The sequence below is a fragment of the Plasmopara halstedii genome (genome assembly GCF_900000015.1).
Source record: "Plasmopara halstedii genome assembly, contig: Scaffold_3060, whole genome shotgun sequence".
NCBI lineage: Eukaryota > Oomycota > Peronosporomycetes > Peronosporales > Peronosporaceae > Plasmopara > Plasmopara halstedii.
The window spans coordinates 1064594-1080020 of NW_020189964.1; the positions used below are offsets into that span (position 1 = coordinate 1064594).

Below are 15427 nucleotides of genomic sequence, written 5' to 3' on the forward strand. Positions count from 1 at the left end.
CGTTGCAAAGATTGCTGATGTGATGAAGGAGCATGTCGCCACTAAGACAACGCAGGCTGAGCTGGGCGTTGTGGGACTTGCACTTGAAGACACAACACATAAATACTTTGAATGTAGCATCGTGGACGATGAAGCGGGGAAGCTGATGTCGGAAAGTTCTAGTGAACAGGAAAATTGGCGGATGGATAATGAAAGTGATGATAGTGATGAACTTGGTATATCGGTTGTACATATCAGAGCCGAAGAACAGTCCTCTGCCCTGAAGTTAAATGAAGTTAGAGAAGAAAACGTCAGCATAGACTCGTATGACGTACCAATACATCCAAATGAGAGCTGCAAGGTGCATGCAAAGCTATTGGGCTCAAATCTTGATATCATGCCAGACTTCGATACTGAGCGATTAACTTCGACTTCCTATATTGCGCACTCGCCTTTAAGTGTGGACAAATGCAGCTTTAGAAGTAGCATAAGACAATCCTTAATAACCACAACAGATGATGGAGTCAACAATGTTGAGGAAAGAAAAGCACATTCAGAACCATTGTCGAGCTGCAGCCAACTCAAGGATCATAGTGGCGTAGTAGAGAGTATTAAATACGCTAACCAAGCTGGTGTAGCCCTCTCAAAAATGGATGCCAATATGTCTGGCCTGGAAAAGAGTGGAATAGTCTGTGTTGAGTCTAGCATACTGGATTTTTCTGTACCATGCGAAGCAGGCAATGCTTTCAATGTAGTCGACAGTGATGATTGTCTTGATATAGATTTTCCTGACATATTGTTAACTGATGACCATGTTGTGAAAGGAACGTCTCTTAACTCTGACCGAAGTACTTTGGCCGAATGTGGCATGAATAACAAAATGGTGAATTTAGCGTGCATCGATCAAACTAGAAACGAAAACACTGAGCGCTTGCAAGTTGATCCAAGTCACAATGTGAAGCATTTAGATGCTGCAGGCATTCAAACAGCCAATAAATTTGAAAATCCGACTAGTGTTTCGAACAATGCGGTGTTAGCAGTTCGAACACAAACAACTTCGTTTATTGTACCATTGCTATCTAGCGAGGATAATCACGAACGAGAAAGCAAATGCCCAATTCCCAATGAGTCTTTGTCGAGCCTCACAGATAAAAGCCATGGCAGCGATTCTCAATGCATAGTGAAAATTAGACAAGAATGTATACATCCTTCAGTGTTGGACAGTGTTGTCGACGATTTTCATGCTAATCGCGACGCAGAAGTATCTTTCAAGCCATGTAATTTATTTGACGCAAACAGACAATCTGACCAAAGTGACGATGCACATCGAAAAGCTTTAAGCTCGATCACAATTCCAAAAGGAGAGGTGTTTGAGGAGCAGCTTCGAGCAGCAAAGAGCTCGATATATGCGAAATCAATTTCAGTGGACGAAAGCCAAATAGGTGACCACGTGGATGTATCAGCTATGTCACTTCGGATGAAAGGCGATAAAATCTTAGACAAGAAAGATACAATGAATGCACCCGCTTATAGGTCGTCCTTTTCATTAAGTCTGAGTCGATTAGGCAAAGACGATTGTCGTCTTAAGTCTGAAGAGGTAGAATCAGATGACACCGAACGGCTGCTTTCGGGTCAAAGTACAGTCAGCTTGCAACAAAGTGGACAATCTGGTCAGATTATTATACTCAATACTGAAGAGGATGACGATCAGTCTGGTGGAGATTATTCACAAACACAAAGTGATGACGATGGTGACGAGTTAGCTGAAAATTTAAGTCGAACTCGTGAGTTCAATGAGGTCTGTGGTGCATCAGCTACTGCAGAAGAGAATATAGTTTATGCAATGGTACAGACGGAAAACACATCTCTGAATGTGGAAAGGAAAACACTTACGAACGAAGACACTGCATCATACGAGTCTTTGATGACAACAAGGGAAATTGCATTCACGCTTTCGGATGATAAAGGTATTGACAACATGAAAACAAAGAAGCGTTTCGAGAATACTGCGCTGATAAATTCGATAATATCCTTCGACCAAGATTCTTTGGCCAAATATGTAAAGAAATCTAATTCAGAGCTCTCAGCTGCGCATGTCACGAGTGATGAGCAAATTGACGAAAAAGATGTAGAATATGATTCAGCTCTAGGGCTGAAAATTTATCAACGTGAGCGACTTGATACATGCGACTCACTGGAAGAGCTAAGTCAAATAGAGTGCGATACTGTAGCAAAAGGCGTTCACACATACGATATACAAAAAGGACCCTCATCAAACATAGCAAGTGAAGAATCATTCCAGAAATCTGAGTCTAGTACAGAAAGTGATTTCTTGACAAATGCACTTGATGACGATTTAGTGAGAAGGCCTTCAACAAAACGAAATAGGCGAAAAAGCGAGGATAGTGAATGCAGCGCTTTTAACGAGTCAACGCCAGTGATTACGAGATTGCATGAAGAGGAAATTGGCAGCATTGATGGTGAACACGAATGTGATGATATTTCGGAGTCAGACAGCGATGATGACTCCAGTGATGCCGACTGTAGTGTAGAAGCTACTGATCGAACCCGTCGACTGACATTCGACTCATACATGCAATTAGACCGAGATGACAACAAAATTGAAAGTTTTGATGCAGAACTCCCCAAGCAACTGCTCGAACATCCAGTTGATAAGTGGTCTGTTGAAAATCTTAGAGTAGCAGAACAATCGAAAACTACGGAGATAAACGAAGACAAAGAAGTCAATAACTCGAACACTCTGATGGAAGACGTCGAGATCTTAGAAGCGAAAAAGACGATAAAAATGCAAGCACATGTACAGATATCCTCTGCGGATTTAAATCGATTTGGCATGGATGCTCCTTATCGAGATTTCGGAGATGATGCTGAAATGGATGAGATCGAATTGCTGCTTTTAAACCAGAGTTCGTATACTGTGCAACACAGTTACCAAGGGCCTCGTCAAATCAATAAACTCAGCGGTATGGATGATAACAACATATCCGAAAAAAATTCGCCGCTATCACATAGCGATGAAGATCAAGATGATGATTTCGGTGAATCTTCATATGAAGAAGACAAGGTTGGCAACTCGAGTGCTGTGCTGGTCGATGGTAAGTCGACTCAGAACGAGCATTCACCAGGAGGGGAGGAGAGAGCATACGTAACTCGACGTAAAGACGACGCAGCATTTCGTCAATCTTTGATGACAGTGAAGACGACTGTATTGGCAAATAAAGATGACGATACTTCTTTGATAGAAGTATCGGCTGCTAGCTCTGACGAGATCGAATCACAGCATAGTTTTGAAGATAGGGCTCAAGAAAGCTTGCCAGATAGCTCTCACCGCGGTTTTAAAAAGGACAACTCGTGGGAACAAACAGCGATTGTTACGAGCGATTACGATGACGAAGTGAACTTAGCGAATGATTTAGCAACGAAGACAGCGAGTGCTGGTTTAAAACAGGTTGATGCTGGTGGCTCGTTGAGAGGTTTTAATCATACAAAACATGTAATGGAGGTGAATGGTGTGGAAAGGTTTGTATTAGAAGCTTATTCGTCCCGCTTGGCAAGTGGACTATTACGGAATTCCTCACCTGATGAATATGTAGCAAGTTCTGAAAACGAATTACCAACGAATTCAGAGCATTCACCCGATGATAGAAAACTGTCAGTTAGAGATGACGAAGAAAGCGCTTTAGAAGAGTCAGTATCAACTTTTGTGAAAATTCATGCGGCAGAGGATAAAGTTGGTAGCGATTGGCTCGTGTATGACGATTCTTTTCCATCCGACAAAGACAGCAACCATTGTGACGATGCTGATCAGTTAGATCTACTGAAAGATTTGTTTGAAACAAACATTGTATTAGATAGTGACGACGAAGCAGAGGTACCTAAACATTCAAGTGAAAGCCAGATAGAAGAGGAGGATGAGTGGTCCGAAGAATGTCTTGGAGCTGTCGAAAGATCAATTGATCCCGAGTTGATACTGAACAAGGCTTTTGACAACGTCGAGTGTACCCTTGCACCGGCGACACTCCGGATGGAGGACGAGGAAAGTCCAGACGACGAGGAGACAGCAAGTGTGCAAGCTCAACAATCGTCAGTTCCAGCAACGTTGAGTCGATTGAACACCCGTCGTTTGAGTTTTGAAGAAGACGAAATGGATGAGATTGAGCGACTGCTTCTAGATCAAAGTGCGTCTATGTTTCAGCAGCGAGATCAATGGCCGAGTCGATTTATTGAACCTGGTACTGAGAATATTCATTTTGGGTTAAAAAAATCTTCTCTTAAGTCACGAGACGATAATGTTGAAATTGATGAATCTGAAGAAGATCCTATTCCAATTTGTGGATTTGACGCTCCCAAAGATTTGTCGATTTATTCTCGCGAAGATAATTCGAGTGCCGCCGTGATATCGCACTGCGCTGTCAAAGCTTCAATCGGATCCAAATTTCAAAAGTCCAAGCCACTTGTCAGGTCTGATACCGAGAATAGCGAGGAAAAAAGCTTAAGTTCTGATCAACTTCAAATGCACGAGTCAATTGAGCTATTTGAATCGCTTCACAAATCGCGCAATATTGACGAGTTTGGCGAAACATTTACTCGCCTTCAATCTTGTGAAGAGGATGAGGTTGGTGAGTGGCCGAATCGCTTTAGAATTTCTGATGGCGGCGATTCTGAAGAGTCTATCGAGAAGAATAAAAATCCGCCTAGGGGACTCTACTTACGAGAGATCGAGCAGTCTGCAAGTCCTCAACTCTCAACTGACAATGCGATGATTACCCAGGAACGATCAATGAACACATCAACAACCAGTCAAGACAGCGTTAATGAAGTAGAGCATGATTATACTGAAGACTCGTTTGATCTTGATGATTCAATGGAGGATGAAGACGATTAAGGAAAAGTTGTTCGAGATGAAAAAAAAGGTTGACTGTAAGAATGATCACTTCCAACGAAGTCGCTGAATTATCTCATTAAATCGTTTTGGTCAACGACGGTAGGCAGCAGCACCTACATAAGGCGGTGCTTCAGGCTCTAAACTCTCGATTAGAAGCTTTTGGTATCGATCCTGAGACTCAGCTCCAAGCACACCACCAAACTTGACTTGACCAATTCCAGCGCCTATGGCAAGTGCCACAAGAACATCAGCGTCTCCGAACTGCCCAGCAGAAGCTCCTAAGATCACGACCAGACCAAGATTGTGGGCGGTCGTGATGGCTTGCAAAAGTTGGGATACTGTCGGGAACTGGTGAGGCACAAAGAGGACCGTGTTACATGCGCGCTCGTCACTTGTTGCTGTCAATCCGTGCCGTTCTACGACAGCTCGACCCACAATCTGAAGGCAACAACGGGCATCACCTCCGAGACCAGCGACTTCGTTCACTCCGTCTACCACTCCATCAATACCAATATTTTCTGAGGCAACAGTAGTACGTTCCGCGTCATTTAAAGTGCTGTGCAAGGTAGTAAAGCTCTTGACATCGCCAGCATCAAACGGATCCACGACCATCGCTAGCTGAAATTCCTTAATGTTATCGCGAATGATGTCCAGCAACTCTTCGCTACTTTTGAAATTCCCACTACTTCCAGGCACCCACCGATCCGTATTGTACGTAAATGACTCGCTGCTAGCCGGATTTTGGGTTGTTGCAGACGCCGCAAACTCGGATGCTGCGAAATCAACACCAAAATCTATACGCAAAGGTGAGACGCTTAATGACGAAATTGTATGTTCGTTCAAGTCTTTAAAACGAATACGAACGTCGTCAACGGCAGCATGAATCATGACAAAAAGATCGTGAAGACTTTGAAACTGTGGCGTTAACCCACCAAACGCTCCGTGATTAGTAAAGCCAACACCGTGAATGTCAAAGTGGGCTTTTAAAGCTTCGTGAAACTCGAAAGCAATCTGTAATGCGCCTGAAAACGTCGCAGCACTTGTAGGCATCATCAAAACTTCTTGTGCATACAGTTGGTTTGACGCGTACCTACCACCGTTTACAACACTAAAGATCGGCATCGGAAGACATTGATTCTCGGGCAAAAGTTCTTGTAGCCTGGACACGAAGTCACAAAGCGATAGATCAGCATACTTTGCACCAGCTCGACAAAGTGCTAGCGAAGTCGCTAAACACACGTTGCGACCCAATGTCGTCTCTAAATCCTGTAAAATCTTATCGAGAGCATTCTGATCCGTTGGCTCCTTACCCATCAGCTTTTCTGTCAGTGTCTTCTGCGCGCTAGCCGCAATTTTTACATACCCTCGTCCATTATAGCGCATTTTACTGATAGAAATGTCACTATCATCTTGAATATCAGTGTGATATTCACAATCCGTGATACCTCCTGCTTCAGCTGAGCAGCATCCTTTAAAGACTCCTTTACCCGTATGCAATCGCACTAATATGGAAGGCTTTCCTACAGCATCCATAACTTCATTTACTTGCACGAAGGTAATGCCACGCTTGGATGTTGCCCGTTCGTAAAGAAGCGAGGAAAGCATAAGGATTGGATCTTTTGGTCGGGTGATTATCATTTGGTTTATGACGTCGTTCAAAGTTGATTCAAGCGCGTGTTCGGCTACATATGCTTCAACCAAATCTCGTTCTTGATGCTTTTCCTCTTCCTTGTCACTTGAACCTTCGTGTACTTCATGCATTTGATTCATCATAAGACGAAACGAAAATGTGACCTTTAATGATCAAAGATACTTTTCGACAATCGAGATGTAGCCATACCATGCCATAACTGCGCGTCTCTGATGAAGAGAAGTACTAAAGTTGATTACAGACCTCAGACTTCGACTAGCGTGGTGTTATTTTGGGGATTAGCAGGCTATCAATACGAGTTGAGAGCAATATTTAAGACGCTCTATTTTTTCTTAGATCATCCGACAATAAACTTAATTGCTTGTAAAAAGCGAGTCGACATAAGTTGGGCCATATGGAGAACTATGAAAGTCTTGGCACGATCGGTGAAGGGTAAGTTTACGGCCATTTTGCTTCAGTGGATCATATTACCTGACAGAGTATCACTGTACGATTCACTAGAACATACGGCGTGGTGCTCAAATGTCGGCACAAAGTCACAGGTCAAATCGTCGCTATCAAAAAGTTTAAGGAGTCTGACGACGATGAGCTTGTGAAGAAGACTGCTCTTCGAGAGATTAAAATTCTTAAACAGCTCAGACACGAAAATATTGTGAATTTACTTGAATTCTTTCGATTAAAAGGCAAACTTTATCTGGTCTTTGAGTTCGTGGAAAAGACGATTCTTGAAGAGATTGAACGACATCCAGACGGATTGGACCCCTTTACACTCAAAAAGCTCATGTGGCAACTTGTTCGAGCCATCACATTCTGTCATCAACATAATATAATCCACCGTGACATCAAACCGGAGAACTTGCTTGTATCTCGGAACGGAGTGCTCAAACTTTGTGACTTTGGGTTCGCACGGCCCCTAGCATCAGTTGGAGCGAAGTACACTGAATACGTTTCGACAAGATGGTATCGTGCCCCGGAACTTTTGGTTGGAGACGTTTCTTATGGCAAAGCTGTCGACGTTTGGTCTATTGGTTGTATGTTTGCAGAAATTGCCACTGGATTGCCTCTTTTTCCAGGAGACTCGGATATTGATCAATTGTCCCAAATTATTCGCTGCCTTGGGCACATTACGTCAAGACAGCAAGACCTCTTTCGGAAGAATGAACTTTACGTGGGTGTGAAACTTCCGCAAGCCAATGACCTCGAACCTCTTGAAGCACGTTTTCCAACAATGGACAAAGTCTCACTTGATTTTGTTCGACGAACGATTGTTGATGAACCGCTCGACCGCTGGACGTGTGTTGAGCTACTTAAACATCCATTTTTCGGGAGTTCACATGAAACGTTTGAGAGAGAGCTACAAGAAGCAATTGCACGCGATCTCAGTGACACAGCGGCAGTGAGAAAGAAGCGAGCACGTCAACCATCACGTGGAAAAAACGTTGCTGGTTCCGTGCTGCTTGTGTCACCTAATTCAACTGGCTCAATGGATAAGACAGTAAACGTTGGATTGAGCAATTCTATTGAAAAGTACGTTGAATCTAGGAAAGAGGAGACAAAATTGACGATTGGAAGCAAAGGTCAGGTAGTGCCATCAATGACTCCGCTAAGTCTCGAAAATGATGCGTTTCATTTGCCAGCTCTACAAGGCATGATAAACATGTCATATAATACAAATTCCACAGCAAGCAGTACATCGACAGCACTTCATGTTGCGACATCAAGTTGTGGATCTACGGGTCATATTAGTCCACTATTACATCGAAATAAGAAGCTATTTGTACCTCCTTCGATTCTTGAGACTAAAACCTTCGGATCATCAGTACGAACTAAGCCTTTGACATACATCACTTCACACGAAAAAGATCGAAGCGCAGTAGTCACTTATGGTGGTCATCTTGCAGAAGCTGGTGATATTGCTATTTATCCGTATACGAGTACGTCGCCGAGTACTTTGTCGAACTCCAAAAGTTCGCACGGAAGTCGACAAAATTTGTTTAAACCAGGAAGTGACAAGACTGGTAGCGTCCATAGTGTGGGCCTTACTCAAACAATACCAAAAGACTTGCACTCATCGAAGAAAGTGGCAAAAAAGTTGAATCATTCTTTTGGACATGACACAGGATGGAATGGCTTGAGAAAAGGATCGTGTACCAACAGCAGGGATAAGTTGATGCCGAGGGCTACACCACCCCAATTAAGGCTACACGTACCACCTCGAACGTCTCCACTTCAAGCCACAACAATACAGAAAGGTAGTCGTGTACTTATTCAGCGAAAAAAATAACTTTGAATAGGACTTGATGGTGCGTTTTTCAAGCCAAGGTGTTGAAGTCGAAAAGGTCACTCTTGGTTAATTTACTGTTCACATATCGAGCCTATGTAATGAAATAGAGCTCGTGAGAAAACAAGTTTGGATGGTGTACTTCTGCAGGGTATACGCTGGCGAGCTTATGAATCTGAACAATTGAGATTGAATTAAAAGTTGCCCTTTTGATCGATTCTTGCCTGCAGCATAAGAATTGTTTGAGTGATAAGTGTGGCTTATAACGAAGAAAAGAAGAAGCGCGCTAGCAAAGGCTGAATGAAGAAATGTAATGACACGCTGAAGTTATCATGCCATCGATAGTGTTGTGGATCTTTCACTGCTGCAGGCATATTTACCTATAAGTCGCAATTGATCTTTCTAGCCAGCAACTTGATTTCGTCGATAGGCATTTGATGTCGTTTTACGTAATTACGAGTAGCACAAACCAAGGACGTGAAGAGCACATTGCAGAGTCGTGTCTACTCGTAAATGCAAGATTGAGTCATTGATTTGGTTAATACTTTTTTTTGGTTGACAAGTACCACGATTGATACATTTTGACGCTGGCATTCAAGTTAGATGATGAATATCGTAGCAAAAGGTTATTGAATCGTCAAAAGTGAGAGATTCAAGCGATGCTGGCGATTTGACAAATAGATGTGTGTGAATCGAGAACCGAACGATTTTGCTGAAGCTTTTGATATAACTTGACAGAATTGTTACGTACATCACTTTTTTAAATGTCAAAGAAATCTCGTATGCGAAAATAACATTGCACATTCTCACCCTATTTTATAAATATCAGTAGATACTGGTAGATCAGTATTCACCACGAGAAGCGAGTCCCTCCATATAATAATTACAATATAAATGTCACTATTGGTACCCGAGTATGCTAGCTCTTCGGAGGACGAGAGTTGCTCTACTGTGTCTGTTTCCACGTCACTCTCAACAACTGCTTCACATCCAAATCCTTTAATTATATCTAAGGACGCTCTTTCGTCCTCGGCTTCAGATACGGCAAAAACAAACTTAAAGAAGACGAAAAAGAAGAAAAAGCCGAAAACGATTTTGTATTTACCACCAGAAATCCAGCGATTGCTCGAGAGAGGAACTAGCAATGACGCCATACTGGACGATAGTGATAGTGATGATGATGAATTGTTATCCAAGCACAAACATGCCAGGAAAGCAGTGAACAAACGGCCAAGAATACCAATCGCTGAAAAGAACTCGATTCTATCGTTTCTACCGCCACCTAAGCACGAAGTGTCAGTCAATTCTTGTGACTCTATATTGATAAAAAAGAAGGATGAAGGAAAGTCAGAAAAGACTAAAGAAGCTGAAACAAATCACGAGTCAGTAGACGAGAATGCGAGCCATGCTGCAGCTTGGCAACAGAGTTATCTCCAACAACAACAGTATGATACTAGCACTGGTGCTACGTCCCTCGACTACAATTGCGTAGCACAAGGAGAAGAAGATGTTCCAGGAGATAGCTCAAAACGCAAGAGAACTCGAGAACGTGAAATTGAAAGAGCTTTACAACAGGGTCACTTTGAGATCTTGGCAGACCAGATAACAGAAGTCCGAGGTCCAATTCCCAATGCATGGCAACCACCGGATGGAATGGATGGAACCAGAAGTGAAGAGGTGAAGGTCAACGCAAGTTTTTGGAATGCTAAAGTCGGTGCAAACGTCTCATCGATTAAACCCACTCGAATGCAAAGACAAAAACATCAATTGAATCAATTAGCATTTGATGCTAAGGTACGTGATTTTGAATTGCTGGAAAAACGCGGTGCAGCTCTTAAAACAAAGAGAGAAACATACGCAAAGTATGGATGGTAAAGAGGCTTTTTAATATTAAACAGATGATTCAGAGCAAAATGTTAGATGTCGTCCTTCTTTCTCTCCTACAGCAAGTTGAATTGTGTTGTTGCTACTTCTTTCCCCGTATCACTCAAATCATCGTTTTAATCTTCACAGAAGTTTTCTTGTCTCTACTCTTGTTTCATGCATTTGCTTCTTGCTCCGTCTCCTCGAGATATTCCTCTGTAAACGCTTTTACTTCACGTTCCATCCGAGCGACCTCAGTTTTACTAACTTTTCCCTGTCGATTCGCATCAAGTGTCTTCAGCTTGAAATCTTTCTTTTTATGTTTACTTTCTCGTGGATAAACTTTTCGAACTAAGACAAGATCGGGCAATTCCTCTTTAAGTGTAAGCGTTTGATTCGTCCCAAAGATAGCAGATGAAAGATCATACCCCTTGACTGTATCTCCAGCAGCCAGCACACCACCAAGATGTGTACGTACGTGAAACGTTGTATCATTCACACCAAAGTCACAATTACGAGCAACTTCCACATCAGCCACGACAATATTCGACTTGTGTCCTTTCATGCTCACATTATGGCGCGAGTTCACGATTTCAACATCCAAGACAATAAATTCAACCATATCGGAACTAGTTGCGAGCGGTAAGAATGGCAACTTCCAGTACCGATCAGTTGAAAGTTCCGCTTGCTGTCCGGATAGTGGATCGACCAAATGAATAATAGATGTCGTACGAGCACATAATGTGATGTCCGCTATACTTCCACAACTCTGCGCAATTTTTTTCGGTAAAACTATTAAATCATCTTTCGAGATTGGACTCAGCTCAACACTATATGTAAGCTGTAAATTTGCGGTCGAATTGTGCACATTCTCGGAAATTAATTTACTGGATGACTTGGAACGCATGGGAACATGAGCCGTTAAAAAATGAAGAAAGCGTTCAGCTGTTGATTTCGAATTAAAATAAAAGTCCATGCCTTCTTTTAATGTTGTGATACTTATCGCATTTTCATGAGCATGGTGTTTCAAAATTTCTTGTTCAAGACGTAGAAATGTACGTTTATGATCAGTCTTTTGTCGAATCTGTACAAGCGCTTTCCATGTTTTGTTATGATATTGCTTCATACAATCGGGACACTTGACACTGTGGATACAAAACGTGATAAGACACGTATTTTGAACCACAGCATGATTCACAACCTCGCGCTGTATAGTCAATCGAAGCTTAATACGTTTCGAATGCTCTTCGGTCCAGATAAATTTTGCATCAATCAGTTTGACTTTATTAAGACCTGGTATACTTTTAAGACATAATGCCATTAAATCCTTTGATTCCCAATCACAATCCAACCATGCACCTGTGATACTGCTGTAATGTTGTGCTTTACCTCGCGATTGAAAACGTAGACAACCACGACATTGAATTAATTCACATGACGTTGTGATACCCTCAGTTACGTCAACTTCGGATGCAATACACGTTGAACACATATTTAATGCATTTGATTCGATCTGGGTACCGCATATACAACACGAGATAGTCATTCGTAATGAGACTTGATTCACTAGCCTTTGATGTCAATATTGACGTTGTTATTAAACAAAATAGAAATGAAGAAGATTGCGTCAGCATCGATACTGGTATAACTGAGCTACTTACGGTAATAATAGATAAATTCTCAAAAATGTATTAGCATGTTTCTATTTTTTATTATTTCTGATGAGCTTTTGTCAATTCAAAAGATCGTGTAAATTGATAAAGCTCCTAATATTTGATTTAATAATATTCAAAAATGGAATATTATTTTGTGTTCTGAAACGACAAAAATCTTTTAGGGCTTTAATTATCCTATTTATCCTTTATCTTCCGCAAAAAATAAATTGAATTGGGGCTTAGGGATTCTCTGGCTTTTTCACGTATACAACGCTTAAGTTTGCGTGATAAGAGAAAGGTATAAATTACCATTTTTTCATTGCACCTACTATTTCAGGACAGCAAATTGTCCATTCAACAGTAGTACCATCAGCAAAAGGAGATATGAGTATGAAGATAGAGCGTGGACCAAGCTATGCAGAGTACGAAGATCAAGCGTCGCATCATGGAACGAGGTCAGGGACTCCCACGAAACGTGTGAATATACCTACAACTACTACAAGTCGTATTATGGACCGCAAAGATAAAATGTTTAAGCGCTCAAAAGGTCAATGGAAGTACGTACAAGATTTCGTATACGTGTCATAAACACTCGCGCACAACTGACAATTTCTAGCGCAGTATTCGCCGTCAGAAAGTGCCACATTACTGGAAACTTTACATGCAAGACCCTTTTCATACAGTCGTGAATATGCGGCTTAGCAAAGTTCTTGCGTCACTTATGTTTGCAGTAAGATTATATGAGTTGATAGTTTTTGAACTTGAAAACTAATTCTTGTCGTTTTTTACTGTAGTACATTGTGGTGATTACACTATTCGGAGCGCTATACATGACACCTCGTGAAGAATGCCGATTAGCCATTTCTACATTCTTTGACGGATTTTCTTTTTCCGTCTCTGTGCTCTTTACTATTGGTTTTGGTACAAACGGTGGTGACGTTTTCTTTGGTCGATGTGTGTGGGTTCAAACTATTATTACACTTGAGTCATTCATGGGCATTTTACTTGATGCATTGGCGATTGGAATTATCTTTCAACGCTTTTCAAGGGCCCAAGCTCGTGCGAATACTATTGTCATGAGTACTCACGCGTGCGTTCGTCGTATTCGCGGCAAATTGTATTTTATGTTTCAAGTATGCGAGATGCGCAAACACCAATTGGTAGAAGCTCACGTCCGACTATATGCAATTCGACACGACATTGAATTTGGAGAACATTATTATTTTCAATCATACCCTATGCGTATACAACATCCAGATGATGATCTTGGCGGCATGATGCTCTTGGCTCTTCCTTCTGTCGTTGTACACGGTATGGATGCATGGAGTCCACTATTACGACCAAAGAGCATCAATACTTGTGGTATGCATCATAATCCCGCAAGAAAGTATCTCTTTCCGGAGCCTTTATGTCGTGAAGCTGATGCACAAAGTGGAGATCGTGATGCTTCAGTACAGAATAATTTGTATTCACATTTAGCACATAACACGTGTCGCTGTGGAGGTGAAAATATTGCGACGGGTGATGTACATGCTGCTACACAACCTCCGTCAATCGAAGAGATCCAGCAATATTGGGCCGAATCACAGGTATCATAAAAGTATATACTTCAACATTCTTAGACATGTGTGTCAAAGTCTCATATTGTTTTATTTTGATTTGTAGCTTGAAGTTGTGGTACTAGTAGAAGGTATTGATGCTGTTACTTCAACAACCATCCAAGTGCGGCATTCATATAAAGCTGAAGATATCTTGTTTAACCATCGTCACGTTAATTGTGTCGATATTGATCCAGAGACTGGTGGTGCTTTAGTTGACTTTCGTCGTTTTCACGAGACAGTTCCCGTGGATATTGACTGTAGTCATGTATCTGGAAGCTTTTACTAAATTGTTTAAATTTTGTGTGAATAGAGCCCATTTTTAGATTTTGTTTTTGTATTAAGTTTTGATGTCCCCCGAAAGTAACAACTCGAGGATTGATGGTATCCACATCATCAATCTTCATTATCGAATTTCCCCCTTTGAATCTCTTTCTTTATCTTTCAATATCATGGCCTACCGTCAAATGTTTAAGACGCAGACGCGTCATATGAGCTCAAACTCTCGAAAATTCTTTGTTGGCGGGAATTGGAAGTGTAATGGATCATTAAGTCAAGTTAACGAACTTGTAGGGATGCTAAACACGGCCAAGATTCCCACAAATGTCGAAGTGGTTGTAGCTCCTTCGCAAGTACATGCTGCGACTGTCAAAGCTTCTTTACGTCCGGACGTACATGTTAGTGGACAGGATGTTTGGAAACATGGTAATGGTGCATTTACAGGTGAAACTTCAGCTGAAATGCTTAAAGATCTTGGCGTTGAATATACTCTCGTTGGTCATAGTGAACGTCGCGAAAAGGGTGAGAGTAATGAAGTAGTGGCTGAAAAAGCTGCTTATGCTCTTGAAAAGGGGCTTGGAGTTATTGCGTGTATTGGGGAAAGTAAAGAAGACCGTGAAGCAAACAAGACTGTAGCTTTTATCACGAAACAACTCGATGCTTATGCTGCTAAGATCAAAGATTGGACAAATGTCGTGATTGCTTACGAACCTATTTGGGCCATTGGTACGGGTCTTACGGCTTCACCTGAACAAGCACAAGAGGTACATGCGAATATTCGTACGTGGCTTAAGGAAAAGGTATCATCTAAAGCTGCCGAAAGGACCCGTATCATTTACGGTGGCTCGGTCGGTGCTAACAATGCTCCGGAACTTGCGGAAAAGATCGATATTGACGGTTTTCTTGTTGGTGGTGCTTCACTCAAGCCTGATTTTCTTCAAATTATCAATGCCCAAAGTCCAACGGCTAATGTTGGCGGTGCCGTGAATGTTGCAATTAATGGGTTTGGCCGCATCGGTCGCCTTGTACTACGCGCTGCTACCACGAACCCACTGATTAATATTGTGGCCATTAACGATCCATTTATCACAACAACGTATATGGAGTATATGCTTGAGTATGATACGGTTCACGGGAAGTTTGATGGCTCACTCTCTCATGATGAGAAGCACATTTATGTGAATGGAAAACCAATTCGTGTGTTTAATGAGATGA

General features: G+C 41.8%; 6 protein-coding genes across 6 annotated transcripts in view; 4 read left to right on the forward strand and 2 right to left on the reverse strand.

The window, feature by feature from the left end:
* Positions 1 to 22: 22 nt before the first annotated feature.
* On the forward strand, positions 23 to 4885 carry PHALS_06735 (uncharacterized protein; the record flags this gene model as incomplete). Its single annotated transcript, XM_024720079.1, has 1 exon — positions 23 to 4885. The coding sequence occupies one exon, from the start codon at positions 23 to 25 to the stop codon at positions 4883 to 4885; it is 4863 nt and encodes a 1620-aa protein (XP_024585314.1).
* Positions 4886 to 4975: 90 nt separating this feature from the next.
* On the reverse strand, positions 4976 to 6658 carry PHALS_06736 (cytosolic enolase 3-like; the record flags this gene model as incomplete). Its single annotated transcript, XM_024720080.1, has 2 exons — positions 4976 to 5907; positions 5980 to 6658. The coding sequence occupies 2 exons, from the start codon at positions 6656 to 6658 to the stop codon at positions 4976 to 4978; spliced, it is 1611 nt and encodes a 536-aa protein (XP_024585315.1).
* A 272-nt stretch (positions 6659 to 6930) lies between these two features.
* Positions 6931 to 10692, forward strand: PHALS_06737 (cmgc cdkl protein kinase; the record flags this gene model as incomplete). Its single annotated transcript, XM_024720081.1, has 3 exons — positions 6931 to 6968; positions 7038 to 8788; positions 9929 to 10692. The coding sequence occupies 3 exons, from the start codon at positions 6931 to 6933 to the stop codon at positions 10690 to 10692; spliced, it is 2553 nt and encodes an 850-aa protein (XP_024585316.1).
* A 163-nt stretch (positions 10693 to 10855) lies between these two features.
* On the reverse strand, positions 10856 to 12226 carry PHALS_06738 (NMD protein affecting ribosome stability and mRNA decay; the record flags this gene model as incomplete). Its single annotated transcript, XM_024720082.1, has 1 exon — positions 10856 to 12226. The coding sequence occupies one exon, from the start codon at positions 12224 to 12226 to the stop codon at positions 10856 to 10858; it is 1371 nt and encodes a 456-aa protein (XP_024585317.1).
* A 493-nt stretch (positions 12227 to 12719) lies between these two features.
* On the forward strand, positions 12720 to 14222 carry PHALS_06739 (animal inward rectifier k channel (irk-c) family protein; the record flags this gene model as incomplete). Its single annotated transcript, XM_024720083.1, has 4 exons — positions 12720 to 12892; positions 12957 to 13065; positions 13130 to 13924; positions 14001 to 14222. The coding sequence occupies 4 exons, from the start codon at positions 12720 to 12722 to the stop codon at positions 14220 to 14222; spliced, it is 1299 nt and encodes a 432-aa protein (XP_024585318.1).
* Positions 14223 to 14385: 163 nt separating this feature from the next.
* PHALS_06740 (triosephosphate isomerase glyceraldehyde-3-phosphate dehydrogenase) overlaps positions 14386 to 15427 on the forward strand; it is a gene marked incomplete at both ends in the record, with an annotated part of 4407 nt that continues 3365 nt past the window's right edge. Inside the window, one exon of the mRNA XM_024720084.1 lies at positions 14386 to 15339. Coding sequence (XP_024585319.1) covers positions 14386 to 15339 — 954 coding nt within the window. The remainder of the gene's footprint in view (positions 15340 to 15427) is intronic.